We start from the raw sequence: 14,795 nt of genomic DNA, 5'->3' as shown, positions 1-14,795 counted from the left end.
AATGAAAGCATAGAAGGAAGGGGAGCCACTCTGGTTTCTGTAAAAGGAGGAGGAGCAGAGAAGCATCTTGGAGAAAAGATTCAGTCCACATCACATGGAATTGGGTTAAGTTCTGAGAAAGAGGCATGGGTGGTAAATCCCATGGAGAACACAGATTGTGAAGTGATGGGTAGCACATAGTGCAGATGGCAAAGGGAAATAACTCCAGGACTTTTGTGAAAACAGGGACTAAAGAGTTGGAGCTGTAGCTGGAAAAAAGATGTGAAGTAACAGGGCTTCTTTTTTTAATGGGTGACATTACCATATATCTGTATGCTGATTGAAGTGTTCCAATAGAAAGGAAAAAATAAACATGGATGAGCATTAATTTCAGGAGTAAAATCCTTAAGTAGGAGAGAGAAAATGGGTCCCAGCACATAAAGAGAGGGTTTGTCCTTAGATGTTCATCCATTGTAACCTGACAGAAGGCAGATTCCGTGGTTGTCAACACTGGTAGAATGATGGATTTGGGAGTGGAAAGATAAAAAAAAAAAAAAAAAGTTCTTTTCTATTTTCTCAGTGAAATACAGAGCTAAGTTATCAGCTAAGGATGAGGAGAAGGAAGGTAGCTTGAGGAAGGTTGAGAAGAGAAATAGCCACTTTAGAGAGTAAGGGAGTGAACAAATTAGAGAAATATAATAGGATTGTTGGGCAGAGTTGGAGGCCCATGTAAAGTTTGTGTTTATGAATTTAAAATGGGACCTATTGGCACGGTTGTGAGTTCCTCTTTTTTTTCTAGCCACATTCAACTCCTCAGGTGCAGGCAAAAGGAAGGCCGATAACGCCAGCGGTGTTTGGCCAGCAAACACTACCGAAGGAGAGAAGGGCTAGGGAGTTGAATATATGCAAAGGAGCAACATCAATGATGGGCCATGGAATTGTAGTGGATACAGAAAAATTTTTTGGCACTATATAAACCCAGCATCAAGGATGCAAATTCAGTCCTATTGACCTGGAAGTCCATGCTTACTTCTGTATGGCAATGCTTCTCAAACTTGAAGATGCACAAGAACTATCTGGAAACTTTGTCATAAATGCAGAATTCTGGGTCATTCTTAACAATTCTGGGGCACAACACTTGTTCTTTGGAATAAGCAGATAGGTCATAGTAATGGGGTAGGGGGTCTGTGGCCCATTCTATGAAAAATATTGTATTGCAGGTGTTTTACATGAAAGTGCTTGAGAGTAGGATTTATTTACTTGTTTATGTATTTATTGAGATGGAGTCTCACTCTATTGCCCAGGCTGGAATGTGGTGGCACAATCTCGGCTCACTGCAACCTCCACCTCCCAGGTTCAAGCAATTCTCCTGCCTCGGTCTCCTGAGTAGCTGGGATTACAGGCCCACATTACCACGCCCAGCTAATTTTTGTATTTTCAGTAGAGACGGGGTTTCACCATGTTGCCCAGGCTGGTCTCGGACTCCTGACCTCAAGTGATCCGCCACCTCCGCCTCCCAAAGTGCTGGGATTACAGGCGTGAGCCACCGCGCCCAGCCGAGAACAGGACTACACACAGGAAAAGTGGGATACCTAGACAATCGTTTATACTGTCAATTTCACAGCCATAAAATGATGATGTTCCAAATATTTGCATTTCTTAACCAGATGACAAAACTAAAAGTACGCTACCGTGAAGAGTAACACTGCAATGGCTAAGGCAATAAATTCAGCAGCTTTATTTTTTAATTTCCATTAGGTTCCTTGGATGAACAAGATACAAGTGTGACATTTTATGTGGAATCTGAAAACCACTTTAGCATGGCTTTACATCGGATGCATCAGTTTTCCAAAAAGCCAGAGAACTGTGTTCTGTTGGGGGAGAAAAAGATAAACAGTCTAAGAGAAACAATCATTTCCTAAATGTGGTAAATAGCTAAGCCAAACCAAATACATTTTACAAGTATATAGAATACATGTGATTACGTGAATGAAATCATTTAGTGTGAGGTTTAAGTGATGGGAGAAAACATTAGGGAAACGATAAGACCCTCATTTTCTTTTTCTTTTTCTTTTCTTTTTTTTTTTTTTTAAGATAGAGTCTCGCCCTGTCGCCCAGGCTGGAGTGCAATGGCACAATCTCAGCTCACTGCAACCTCTGCCTCCCAGGTTCAAGCGATTCTCCTGTCTCAACCTCCTGAGTAGCTGGGACTACAGGCACATGCCACCACGCCTGGCTAATCTTTGTATTTTTAATAGAGACCGGGTTTCACCATGTTGGCCAGGCTGGCCTCCTGACCTCAAGTGATCTGCCCGCCTCGGCCTCCCGAAGTGCTGGGATTACAGGTGTGAGCCACTGCACCTGGCCAAGACCCTCATTTTCAAGAGATAAAATTAGAGGTTCTATATACAGTGAAGACTTTTCTATAACAGTCAAGATTAAAGGGGAAAAAAACTGTATCAGCCCTTTATAGTACTGCATCTGTCTAAACACCATAAGGGACAAGATCCTGAAGAAATATATCAGTAAAGCTAAGACTTTTTCAATTATTCTTTTCTCGTATTTTCTCTACTGATTTTTATTTAAGCTTATTGTATTTTGCCATGTTTTGTATTTAACATCTCGCCGGGGCTCTGCTGTCTTTTGAACAACGGCAATTTATTCAGTGCATTTCTAACTATTTGTAATTAAAATTATGTTCCTCCATGTCATGCATATTTCTAATAATCAAACCAACCCCATGAGGTGGGTATTTTTAATCAGTTATCATTCCCTTCTCTCCCACTAGCTGAACACTTCTCAGACTCCTCTCTTCTTAGCTTTGTCTGCTCCCTACTGTCCTCTCCCAGCTGCTAAAACAAGATTGTCAATGTTTTTGAAAGATTTCTAAACCTAGAGCCAACAACAGCTTCAGCCTCTGGCTGGTTCTTACTTCCTGGCATCAAAGACATTTAAACCCTAAATCTGAAACCTTAAAAGGTTAGCAGCTCTAAATGCTGGCCATTACACAGTTCTTTACCTCACACAAACCTGGTATCATCTTCCTTAAAATATTTTGCTCTAATGGACATTTTGCTCTAATGGATACTTTTCAAACTCTAGGAATTGCTGGAGAAAGGGGGATATATTAGATCTTTAGACCAATTATCACTGCCATGAGTTGTTTTGTAACTTGAGGTGAATTCTTTATAATGTGGGACCAAGATGAGGTAGATATTTTTATTATTCAATATTTGGTTCATTACTATTCAAGCTCAACTTGGAATTACACAAGATGGCGTAATTCACCTCAGCATTCATTGAATAAAACCACAACCCTGAGTTTTACAGAAAAGAATTGGAAAAGAGGCTGGGCACGTAGCTCACGCCTGTAATTCCAGCACTTTGGGAGCCTGAGACAGGTGGATTGCTTGAGTTCAAGGGTTCAAAACCAGCCTTGGCAACATGGCGTAATCTCTTCTCTAATAAAAATATAAAAAAATAGCCGGACACGGTGGTGTGTGCATGTAATCCCAGCTACTCAGAAGGCTGAGGTGAAAGGATCACTTGAGCCCAGAAAGTCAAGTCTGCAATGAGATGTGATCACACCACTGCACTTCAGCCTGGGTGACGGTGAGACCCTGTCTCAATAATAATAATAATAATTTTAAAAAGGCCAGGCGCGGTTGCTCATGCTTGTAATCTCAGCACTTTGGGAGGCCGAGGCAGGTGAATCACGAGGTCAGGAAATCGAGACCATCCTGGCTAACAGGGTGAAACCCCGTCTCTACTAAAAATACAAAAAAATTAGCCGGGCATGCTGGCAAGTGCCTGTAGTCCCAGCTACTCAGGAGGCTGAGGCAGGAGAATAGCGTGAACCCGGGAGGCGGAGCTTGCAGTGAGCAGAGATCGCGCCACTGCACTCCAGCCTGGGCGACAGAGTGAGACTCCGTCTCAAAAAAAAAAAAAAAAGAATTGGAAAGGAAAATTCAAGTGGGGACACCATCTGGAGCTCACTGCTTCATATCATTGTTTCTCCCTCTCACCCCTCTTTTTAAAAATCCAGTGGCCAAATTCATCTGGTTTTTGTTCATTTGTTTGTTTGTTTGTGTTTTTGTTTTGAGACAGAGTTTCATTGTATTGCCCAGGCTGGAGTGCAATGATGCGATCTTGGCTCACTGCAACCTCTGCCTCTCAGGTGCAAGCGTTTCTCCTGTCTCAGTCCCCTGAGTAGCTGGGATTACTGGTGCCCGGCACCACACCAACTAATTTTTGTATTTTTAATAGAGACAGGGTTTCACCATTTTGGCCAGGCTGCTCTCAAACTCCTGACCTCAGGTGATCCACCCCGCTCAGCCTCCCAAAGTGCTGGGATTACAGGCGTGAGCCACCATGCCTGGCCTCATCTGGTTTTTGACAATCATTATATAACAAGGCTCTGATTATGATGAGGGGCAAGTGGGAGTCCTAGCTAAACATTCCAATGTAGACTTACCCTTGAAGCATTTGGGGACTTCAATAGTGCCATCTATACACTGAGCATCCTCCGTATAGCTACACTTCTTTTCCTTATTTTTGCAGAAGAAAGAAACTTTATCACCATGCAGCATTCCATTCTTAAATTTTTCCTGAATCTTTACTCTCTCTCCTTGGTACACCACAGTGGCCCTTTTCACAGGTACTTTACAAGATGCTGAAAGAGAGAATACTTGTAATCAGGACTTAAGAGTTCAGGAAATCATTCTGAAAGAGAGTTTAGCATTTGAAACAGTAGATGAGTACACCTACACAAATTGGTCAAGGCAAGAAAAATCCAAGAATGTACATAGTAAGTAATGGTAATATGATTGCTAATTGTAGTTCTCTATCAATAGAACCATTACTCACAGCTTCCAGGATGGCCTTCTCTTCCCCTACAGTAGCCACAGAAGGTCAGAACAGAAGCATCAGAGCCTTCATTTCAGTGGGAAAAAAAAACAAAAAACTTCTAACAGATATTGACATTTCATGTAAGCCTACACTGCCCTCTCGGATTGCATTCATTAAGCAGGTGCATCTATCCACTAACCAGCCACTGCAAGTGTTGGCTGATAACAGCTCATAAATACTCTGAAAAATTGCCTTCAGCCATAGGGAAGCCACCTCTCCCTGGAAGTTGTGCAAACCACCCCCATCGCTACCCTCAGGGTCAGGGAAGGGAGCAGCTCAAAACCAATGACTGATGAGGAAATATAAAAAACAGGTCCCTTGGCCGGGCGCAGTGCCTCTCGCCTGTAATCCCAGCACTTTGGGAGGCCGAGGCAGGCGGATCACAAGGTCAGCAGATCAAGACCATCCTGGCTAACATGGTGAAACCTCATCTCTACTAAAAATACAGAAAATTAGCCGGGCGCGGTGGCGGGCGCCTGTAGTCCCAGCTACTCGGCAGGCTGAGGCAGAATGGCGTGAACCCGGGGGGCGGAGCTTGCAGTGAGCAGAGATCCGGCCACAGCACTCCAGCCTGGGCAGCAGAGCGAGACTCCGTCTCAAAAAAAACAGGTCCCCTTGGGTTTCAGTGGGATTAACTCAAGGGTGGAATTCACACTCCAGAGCTCAGTGGGATCAAACTGAACCTCATTTTAGCAGAGACCACAATTCTTCCTGGCTTGGCAGCATTAGCATCACCAGGGAACTTGGCATAAATGCAAATATTCAGGCCCCCTCCCAGATCTACCAAATCAGAAACTCTGAGAGTGGAGCTCAAAAATCCTGTGTTAAAACAAGCCTTCCAGCTGTTGCTGATCCACAGCGAAGTCTGAGAACCAGTGCCTTACCCTCTCAAATCTGCCTCACTCTTTCTTCTCCTGAGACACTCACTAAATCAACCGTACTCAAATCCCTGTCTCAGGCTCTGCTTCTATGGAACTATAACCTAAGATGCTAGTTATTTGTCATCTTGCCTGCTGCCCCAGAGTTCCTCTTTCTGCTTAAACTGTCCAGCCCATAGCGACCTGAGCAGAGTTCTAATGCTAGGCTGTTCTTTGCTTAAGCATGACACTAATGGGATCAAGGGTAGACGCCTAACTCAAAAGGAACCAGCATCTCCAGGAAAAGATGCCAGTTGGTGATGAATCCTTTAACTGAGAAGGTCTGGTGTATATCAAGCCATGTTCAAGATGAATAAGCAGAGATACAGAGATGGGAGAGGCCATTGAGATATGGAAAAAGTAGGAATAGTTCCTGCCTTTCAGTTCCAATCTTCAAGAGTATCAGTTGTATTTCATTTCCTCATCTTCAATACCCACGTGATCGACTTGCCTGTTGCCTCCTTATAATATCCCCAATTTCCTTGAACTCGAATGTGTGGTTGGTTTTTGCAATGAGAAGAGCCTTGGCTAGGCAGAGCACAAAAAGAGGTGGGCGTGGTGGCTCACATCTGTAATCACTCGAACCTGGGAGGTGAAGGCTGCAGTGAACTGAGATTCCACCATTACACTCCAGCTAGGCAACAGAGTGAAACTCCATCTCAAAAAAAACAAACAAAAAAAAGAATCCATGTGTCTACAATAATACTAAAAAATGGTGGACAGAAGAAAAGCTCTTCTCTATAGAAGCTGAGGCAGGTCAGGAGTTCACCTGAGGTCAGGAGTTCAAAATCAGCCTGGCCAACATGGCAAAGCCCCGTCTCTATTAAAAATACAAAAATTAGCCAGGCGTGGTGGTGGGCACCTGTAATCCCAGCTACTCGGGAGGCCGAGGTAGGAGAATCGTTTGAACCTGGGAGGCAGAGGTTGCAGTGAGCCGAGATTGTGCCAATGCATTCCAGCCTGGGTGACAGAACAAGACTCCATCTCAAAAAAATAAATAAATAAATAAAAGATGCTCAGAGGCAAAGACTTAAAAGCAAATAAAGAAAGCCCACATTGGCCAGGCGCGGTGGCTCAAGCCTGTAATCCCAGCACTTTGGGAGGCCGAGACGGGCGGATCACGAGGTCAGGAGATCGAAATCATCCTGGCTAACACGGTAAAACCCCGTCTCTACTAAAAAATACGAAAAACTAGCCAGGCGAGGTGGCGGGTACCTGTAGTCCCAGCTACTTGGGAGGCTGAGGCAGGAGAATGGCGTGAACCCGGGAGGCGGAGCTTGCAGTGAGCCGAGATTGCGCCACTGCACTCCAGGCTGGGTGACAGAGTGAGACTCCGTCTCAAAAAAAAAAGAAAGCCCACACGATCTCCCACCATATCACCAATGCTTACAAAGGATCCGTTTATTTCATCCTGTTTAAAGTCAAGCATGCTTCCTAAGCATGAGGCTTCCCCAGGTACATGTGAGTCCTGAAGTCACCTGCCAGCAGTTTCCTAGCAAGTCTGAGCAACAAGTGGAAAAGTATTGGAACAAGAAAATAGCAAGTAAAGGTGACCCACTGTATGAATTCAGAGATCTTATAGGACCTCGCCTATATTTCCATACCTTTACAACTTGGCATGGCAGACCAGTTTCCCAGTTTGGTACATTCTACTTCTTCTGGGCCGTCCAGGGAATATCCATCATGGCAGCCAAATGTGGCTTTATCCTTGTAATAAAGTACTGGTTTTGCAGGATAGTTCACAAATCCATTGTCTGGTCTTAATGGGAATGGGCATTTTACTTCTAAAACATTTATTCAATAAGACACATTAGTAATAAATAGTAGTGCTATCCAATAGTCATGAAATAGTCACATTCTTGTCTCTGTCACACCACTGAATCACTGGGTGTTCCTGCAACTGAAAGCAACTTATAGTTACCTTGTGCTTAATTCTGTCCCCACTCCTCTTATATTCGTGGTACCCTGGATATTAAAAAAGAAACAACCACACTTTGAAAGTAAATTAATGAGACTTCACTAAGTTCTCCGGGTTTTCACATATAATCATAAGGTATTATTTACTGCAAACGCCATCTTTACACAGTCTAAGATGGTGGGTTTGAAAGAAGAAAAGCAAAGTCTATTTCTAACAAACCATAAAATTAAAAGGTAAAGACTGAACCCTCCCCCCATACACACTTAGTACACCATTATTTGGCTTTAAAATAGTAAATCTTATTGTTAGTCAATTCAGAGTATGCAAGAAGCCATCATGAAATATGTCAGAGAAAAATGGTGCTGCTTCCTGGCCTCCTTAAGATCTTCAACAGTAGAGGCCCAAACCCACATCCTTATGAGCTGCAGTGCGAGAAAAGCAAAGCTGGAGCCAGGAGCACAATATTCTCAGAGGTAGTTTAAGGAGGTAATTAAGCATACAAACTCCAGAGTCAGACTGCTTGGCTCAATTTTGGTTCTGCCACACATTAAATAAAAAAGAATTCATGTGGCCAGGCACAGTGGCTCACTTCGGTAATCCCAGCACTTTGGGAGGCTGAGGTAGATGCATCACTTGAGGTCAGGAGTTAGAGACCAGCCTGGCCAACATGACAAAATTCCATCTCTACTAACAAAAATTAGCCGGGTGTGGTGGCATGCGCCTGTAATCCCAGCTACTCAGGAGGCTGAGGCAGGAGAATCACTCAAACCCTGGGGGTGAAGGTTGCAGTGAGCTGAGATTGCACCATTACACTCCAGCCTGGGCAACAGAGTGAGACTCCACTCAAAAAAAGAAAAAAAAAAAAGAATCCATGTGTCTATAATAATACTAAAAAATGGTGGATGGAGGGAAAGCTCTTCTCTATAGAGGGAAGCCGGTGAATAAATGTAGAAGGAAAGATAGAATTAGAAAGTCACCATTTTCAGCCACCAATGTCATAATTGACAGATTCAAGGATCACCGTTGGATTCTACGATGACTGCCCAACAGTGGATATTCGCATGGTTTCAAAGCATCACCCACAGGTTGCTTACCAATTCCAAAGAAAAAGCAGTGCCTTTACCAAAAGATGATCTAGGACACCTCACCTAAGGATCAAGCTAAGCATGGCCAATGGTGAAACAGCTGACACTATGTGCCTCCTGATGTCCTGATGCGACAGAATGTATTCTTTTTTTTTTTTTTTTTTTTTGAGATGGAGTCGCACTCTGTCACCCAGGCTGAAGTGCAGTGGCACAATCTCAGCTCACTGCAACCTCCGCCTCCTGGGTTCCAGTGATTCCCCTGCCTCAACCTCTTGAGCAGCTGGGATTACAGGCACCCACCACCACGCCCGGCTAATTTTTCTATTTTTAGTACAGACAGGGAGGGTTTCACCATATTGGCCAGGCTGGTCTCGAACTCCTGACCCCATGATCCACCTGACCTGCCTCGGCCTCCCAAAGTACAGAATGTATTCTTAACAATAATATTTAACATGAATCTAATCATGAGGTAATAACCAATCAAGTTCACATTACAGAACATTCTAAAAGACAACTAGCCTGTACTCTTCAAAAATGTCAATGAAAGACAACAAAAGACACAAGGGCTTATTCTTAATTACAGAAGACTAGGCTTACACCTGTAATCCCAGCAGTTTGGGAGTCCAAGGCGGGTGGATCATTTTAGTTCAGGATTTTGAGACCAGCCTGGCCAACATGGTGAAACCCATCTCTACTAAAAATAAAAAAATTAGCTGGGCGTGATGGCAGGCACCTATAATCCCAGCTATGTGGGAGGCTGAGGCAGGAGAATTGCTCGAACCTGGAAAGTAGAGGTTGCAGTGAGCCGAAATCGCACCACTGCACTCCAGCCTGGGTGACAGAGCGAGACAGCATTTCAAAATAATAATAATTATTATTATAGGAGACTAGAGAGACATGACAACTAAAGATGTGATTCTTGATTAGATCCTGCATAAAACAAAATTCATGTATAAGAGATACTTCTGGGTCAACTGGGAAAATTTGCATCTGAGATAAATGTTGCATGATATTGTTGTTAATTGTTTATGTTATCAGAATTGTTTGGATTATTATTGTTAATAATCCAAAACATATTAAGTGATGATATAAAATGTCCTTGTTCTTAGTATATTCATGTTGAAGTCTTTATGGGCAAGTGTCATAATATATACAACTTATTTTCAGATGATGCAAGAAATAAAAAGGATCTTTCTATGGAGAAACAGAGAGAAAAATGTCACAACATATTAACAGTTGATACGTCTAGGTGAAATACTGAAAAAAAAAAAAGGGAACCTACTTTTTAGGATTTGGGAGAATAAAGTCAGATGACACATATGTAGCAGGAGACCAGTGCCTGGCCCATAGTTGAGTGCCCAGAAGGGTGCAAGTTACTACTGTTGTTGGTAGCTTCTCCATGCTGAAAATCACTTATGTTTTGACTCATTCACTGGATATCTGTAATATCTACCACTGGATAAGTTAATAGTCATGAGAATAACTCTTGGCCGGGAGCAGGGGTTCACACCCGTAATCCCAGCACTTTGAGGGGCCAACACAGGCAGATCACTTGAGGTCAGGCATTTTAGACCAGCCTGATGATCAGGGTGAAACTCCATCTCTACTAAAAATACAAAAATTAGCCGGGAGTGGTGGCGGGCACCTGTAGTCCCAGCTACTCGGGAGGCTGAGGCATGAGAATCGCTTGAACCTAGGAGTTGGAGGTCGCAGTGAGCCAACATTGCCCCACTACACTCCAGCCTGGGTGGCAGAGTGAGACTCTATCTCAAAAATAAACAAAACAAAACAAACAACCAAAAAAAACTCTGTGCACATGATAAACTCTGTAATTTATCTGTTATGCAACTGACAAACTTAAAGATAGTAATGACAGGTCAAGTTAAAGGAGAAAGAATTTCCATAATTTCTTAAAAATCAAATATTTCTGTGATTCTTAAACTTAGGTAGAGATTTTTAAAAATGTATAACAATCAGACTGCAACCGAGGCATTACCTTCATCTCTTAGGACTCTCCAATTTAACCCACGAACTTCACCCAGAAAAGAACTTTACCAGACTCGCTGAAATGTTCAGCTGTCCACGGAGACATCCTGCCTTTCGTGCCTCCCCCATGTGAGGTATGCCTTCTCCTCATTCTCTACTCCTCCTCCAAGGCCCATTTCAAAGGTCACCACCTATGGGAAGCTGTCCCAGGCAGCTCCAGACAGTTAACTGCATTATTTGTAATTCCCTTGCGTCAGAAGCCAGGTCTCATTCACCTGGAATCCCCAGTGCCCAGCACACTGCCTGGCATATGGTAGATGCTCAATAAACAGCCGTTGAATGAGTTCATCGGAAACACTCCATGATAGTCAGAATTTTCAATACCTTTCACAAATGGGATCTTGCCCTACCATACATATTTTGTCTTATTGCACTTACCCCTGCATTCTGGTAATTTAGTCCAATTTCCATGGGTTGTGCAGGTAATTGTATCATTTCCAAACATCGCATGTTGTGGCAAACATTCAAAAACTGCTGTGTCCTGATAGAACGAATTGTTTCCAGCTGATGGCTTATAAACACGAAGTGTTGCAAACATAGGTACGGATGGTGGAGGGCAGGTGATGGCTAGGAAAAGAAAGAACTATCATTTCTATGAAAATAGTTAAGGCTTTTAAATATACTCTTTCCATAAAGAAAAAAAAAACTCTAAGGATAAGCTTGAGAAAATGCAAACTGATCAAATTACCAGGGTAAAAATAGTCAATTGTGGATGTGTAATAGGAAAACATGACCTGCCAGGCACGGCAGCTCACGCCTTTAATCCCAACACTTTGGGAGGCTGAGGTGGGCAGATCACTTGAGGTCAGGAATTTCAGACCAGCCTGGCCAACATGGTGAAACCCTGCCTCTACCAGAAATACAAAAATGAGCCAGGCATGGAGGTGTGTGCCTGTGGTCCCAGCTACTCCAGAGGCTGAGGCACGAGAATCACTTGAACCTGGGAGGCGGAGGTTGCAGTGAGCCAAAATCGCACCACTGCACTCCAGCCTGGGAAACAGAGAGAGACTCTGTCGCAGAAAAAAAATAAAGAAAGAAAGAAAAATAAAGAAAAAAGAAAAGAAAATATGACCCTCAAATCAGATGTCCAAACCAGTCAAAACACCAAAAAATGAAGGAAATTTAAGTCTTGCCACCAATAATTTGTCTTTTGCAACAACGCAATGGTTAGGTTTTATAAAATCTTTTATTCAAATACTACCTTGGAAGATGCTTCTGGAAGGCAGAATTTGTCCCTCAGTGCTGAGGGACCATCCTAAAATAATGGCTGATGACAGCAACTTTGTACATAGTTGTTTGGGAATGAATTCCATTACCAGTTCAGTCTGTTTCTCTTGAATACCTCCCTGCTTTTGGACTCTTGGTATGGATGGAGCTTACCCAAGTAGCTTCAGGAACCCAGAGAGATAGTAGTGGCTTGTCAGCCTGACCTGAGTACTATGGAGCTTCAGCAAGTTATACTAGCATGAAAGAAGATGGTGTTGACCAAAATGTGATTTACTTTGAATTCTCTGGATCCCTGCTGCTCAAAGTGTGGTCCAGGGGCTAGCAGCACGGGCATAGCCTGGGAAGATAACTTGTTGGAAATATAGAAGCTCAGACCCCACCACAGGTGCCTGAATCAGAATCTATATTTTAACAAGATGCCCAGAAGATTCATATGTACATTCAAGTATGAGAAATACTCATTTAAATTAGATTAAAGCTAACGTAGTCTTTCTCTCTATAGCCCTTTTGGATAGTGAGTTTATGGCTAGGCACCGTGGTTCACGCCTGTCATCCCAGAGCTCTGAGAGGCTGAGGCAGGAAGGTTGCTTGAAACCTAGAGTTCAAGACCAGTCTGGGCAACAGAGCAAGACCCTGTCTCTACAAAACTTTTTTTAAATTAGCCAGATCTGGTGGCGCTCATCTATAATCTCAGCTGCTCAGGAGACTGAAAGGATCACTTGGCCCCAGGAGTTCGAAGTTACAGTGAGCTGTGATCACACCACTGCACTCCAGCCTGGGCAACTGAGCAAGACCCTGTCTCTAAATAAAGAAGCAAATTTACATAATCAGTATAAATCTGTTTTAAATTAAAACTATAGGAACCATGGTGATTCCTACTGCTGAGTGAAAATTTTTACTTAATGTATCCTTTAAAAACTTTTGTTTTTGTTTGTTCAGGTTTTCGTAAACAATTATTTATTTGAAATTGCTTTACGTTCCACTTGCTTTTTTTTTTTTTTTTTTTTTGAGGAGGATGAGGAGTTTCCCTCTCATTGCCCAGGCTGGAGTGCAATGGCGCGATCTTGGTTCACCACCACAACCTCTGCCTTCTGGGTTCAAGTGATTCTCTTGCCTCAGCCTCCCAACTGGCCGGGATTACAGGCATGTGCCACCACGCCCAGTTAATTTTATATTTTTTAGTAGAGACAGAGTATCTCCATGTTGGTCAGGCTGGTGTTGAACTCCTGACCTCAGGTGATCCACCCTCCTCGAACTCCCAAAGTGCTGGGATTACAGGCGTGAGCCACTGCACCCACCCTCCACTTGCTTTTGCTAAGGACAGACGTACTGACATGTTGAAGAACTATAACTAGTATTGTAATGCCTGGGTCTCCTGGTCAAAGATGTATAAATTACAAGTTGGGGAACATAAGAATGTCCTTCCCTACATAAGCAAAGCCCAGAGATGACTGACAGCTTGGCTGAGGGTCCTCTGAAAAAACACCAGTACTTTTTAGAAGAATGCCAGTCAGCTCCTAGAATGCAAGCCCCTTTGATGGGCTCTTAGCTTACTGTGAGGGTGACTTTCCTCTGCGTCTTGCCTGTCGCTAGGCTTACTCTCTGAAGGCAGAGCTGTCTCCTTTGTCCTTGTAGCCTCAGTGCTAACAAGAGGATCCAGCATACAGTAGATCCTCAATTCATGTTTACTGAATAAGTGAATAAATGAATGAAGTTCCAGAGTGGGAGGAAGATGTTTGTTTGATCTCACTGTTTGCAGAAGTTCCCCTAGTTAAGTGGTGACAGTCCTTGATAGACCAATGTCACACATATCTAAGCCTCTTCCAAAGCACTATGAGAGCATTGGAGTCAACACACCCAGCAAAAACTGGCTTGGATAGAGTAATGACCACCAGGTGGAGAATACAGAATGTGTTTGTGCGTAAAATGCTTCCCTTCTGTCATTCCAAAGTGGTTGTTTCATCTTCTAGAGCAAGATACCAGGACGAATATCCCCCACAAGGGTGACCATTCATCTCATTGAGCTGCGACTGAAGAGGTTGCAGATGTGAGACTTTCAGTGCTAAAACCAGGAAGGTTCTGGGCAAACCAGCTGATCACCCTCCCCATAGACTTACGAGCACAGACAGGAATCCCTGGGCTCCATTGTCCTTCCTCAGTGCACTTGGCAGAATTAGCGCCATTCAGATAAAACCTGCAAAAGGAAAATTCAATCTATCAAGGAGTAAAATAATCCATCACTGACATCTCAAATATCTTCTCCATTGAGCATTGCTTCATATTAATGCTATTGACTTCTTTTCCATTGTGTAATGCTGTCTTCCTGACGATCTTAGCACTCATCTATGGCTCATGGAGTCTCCCAACCAATGATGCAGGTGAATCACTGCAGGGTTCCACAGCTGGTGAGTGGAGAAGCCAAATCCCTAAGTCCCTCATCTTTAGAGAGTTGGCCAAGATTACTGCTTCTTATATAAAGCAAAGAACCATCTCTTTTTCAGGATGACAAAAGTGAACCAAACTGAGTAATCTTCACTGTTCATTTTCTTCCAGTCTACTGACACCAGTGAATAAAAACAATGTAGTCTATTTGCAATGAAAATATAACATTCTGACTGGGTACTTTGGCTCATGCCTGTAATCCCAGCACTTTGGGAGGCCAAGATGGGTGGATCACTTGAGCCCAAGAGTTTGAGTCTGGGCAATGTGGCAAAG

At 43.2% G+C, this 14,795-nt stretch overlaps 1 protein-coding gene across 1 annotated transcript in view; it reads right to left on the bottom strand.

Moving 5' to 3' along the window:
- Positions 1-1,697: 1,697 nt before the first annotated feature.
- Positions 1,698-14,795, bottom strand: part of APOH (apolipoprotein H (beta-2-glycoprotein I)) — a 17,860-nt gene continuing 4,762 nt past the window's right edge. Inside the window, exons 4-8 of the mRNA XM_011992144.1 lie at positions 14,198-14,274; positions 11,232-11,420; positions 7,409-7,588; positions 4,454-4,651; positions 1,698-1,850 (exon numbers count right to left, since the gene is read on the bottom strand). Coding sequence (XP_011847534.1) covers positions 1,795-1,850; positions 4,454-4,651; positions 7,409-7,588; positions 11,232-11,420; positions 14,198-14,274 — 700 coding nt within the window. The 3' untranslated portion in view covers positions 1,698-1,794. The remainder of the gene's footprint in view (positions 1,851-4,453; positions 4,652-7,408; positions 7,589-11,231; positions 11,421-14,197; positions 14,275-14,795) is intronic.

Source organism: Mandrillus leucophaeus, unplaced genomic scaffold, assembly GCF_000951045.1.
Source record: "Mandrillus leucophaeus isolate KB7577 unplaced genomic scaffold, Mleu.le_1.0 Scaffold404, whole genome shotgun sequence".
Classification (NCBI taxonomy): Eukaryota; Metazoa; Chordata; class Mammalia; order Primates; family Cercopithecidae; genus Mandrillus; species Mandrillus leucophaeus.
This window is presented reverse-complemented; position numbering and strand designations above follow the sequence as displayed.